The sequence below is a fragment of the Myotis davidii genome, unplaced genomic scaffold (genome assembly GCF_000327345.1).
Source record: "Myotis davidii unplaced genomic scaffold, ASM32734v1 scaffold1717, whole genome shotgun sequence".
NCBI classification, from domain to species: domain Eukaryota; kingdom Metazoa; phylum Chordata; class Mammalia; order Chiroptera; family Vespertilionidae; genus Myotis; species Myotis davidii.
In genome coordinates this window covers 765,714-766,642 of record NW_006287955.1, presented here as the reverse complement: position 1 = coordinate 766,642, position 929 = coordinate 765,714, and the positions used below count along the sequence as shown (strand labels likewise).

Below are 929 nucleotides of genomic sequence, written 5' to 3'. Positions count from 1 at the left end.
CGAGGACCAGGCCTGGGGGCACAGCGGGCAGCCTCAGCTCCGGCACCGCCCCAGCCCGGCCCGAGGGTGCTCCTCACCCAGGGGCGCCAGGCCTCCTTCCTGCTGCCTGCGGTCCCTCCACCCGTGCTAACTGGCCACAGACTCGGAGCCCCTTTGTGGGCGTGACGACCAAGCAGAGAGGGTCCTTCCCACCCACCCGCGCGGGCGGGGTCTGGGGGAGCGCCAGGAGAAGGGCCATGTGACAAGTGCGCACTGCGTGTGGGTCCAAGGTTGGGTCCCGCCGGGCCTTGGGGAGCATGTGCCCGTCCAGCCCAGGGCCTGCAGGGACATCCCCGTCACACACGGGGACGGGAGTGACAGGCTGGGCTTCTGTCGGGGGACATGCGGCTGCAGGGGCTGCCCCTCAAGCCCGGCCCGCGCAGGCCTCTGAGGAGCTGAGCGAGGCCCCGTGGGTGGTGCCATCACTGGCTGCCACCCGAGGGCACAGACCTGGGGGCAAGCTCCCGGCTGGAAAAGCCACGGCCGGGCTGGGGGCGGGGAGGGGTCAATGGGGGGAAGGAGACACACGTATACTTTACACGATAAAAAAGGCTATTTTATCGCCCTTCCAAGAAAAAAAGTCACTGGAGAAAACCACGTGTGTCCTCAGCGGCCTCTGAGGGCGCCCTCGGCAAACCCCGCTTCCCTCATCGAGCCGCTTCGATTACAGACAAAACCAAACAAAAAAGCGGCTGCGAGGACGTGAAACAGCAGCGCCACCTTGCACGGGGGGCGTTTTCAGGACCGAGTCGGGAAAAGGAAAAGATAATTTCTGAGCTAATGCTGGGAACAGGACGTGGGTCGGATACGCGCTAAGCAAACAGCCCACCAGGAAGCGCCGCCCTGTGAACGGGCTCCCGGGGCTTTCCCACAGCCCGGGCCGCCAGGCA

At 65.8% G+C, this 929-nt stretch overlaps 1 protein-coding gene across 1 annotated transcript in view; it reads right to left on the bottom strand.

Annotated features, from left to right (window-relative positions):
- SLC45A4 (solute carrier family 45 member 4) overlaps positions 1–929 on the bottom strand; it is a 21,123-nt gene that overhangs the window by 4,432 nt on the left and 15,762 nt on the right. Inside the window, 1 exon segment of the mRNA XM_015561421.1 lies at positions 50–92. Within this exon segment, the coding sequence (XP_015416907.1) occupies positions 50–92 (43 nt within the window).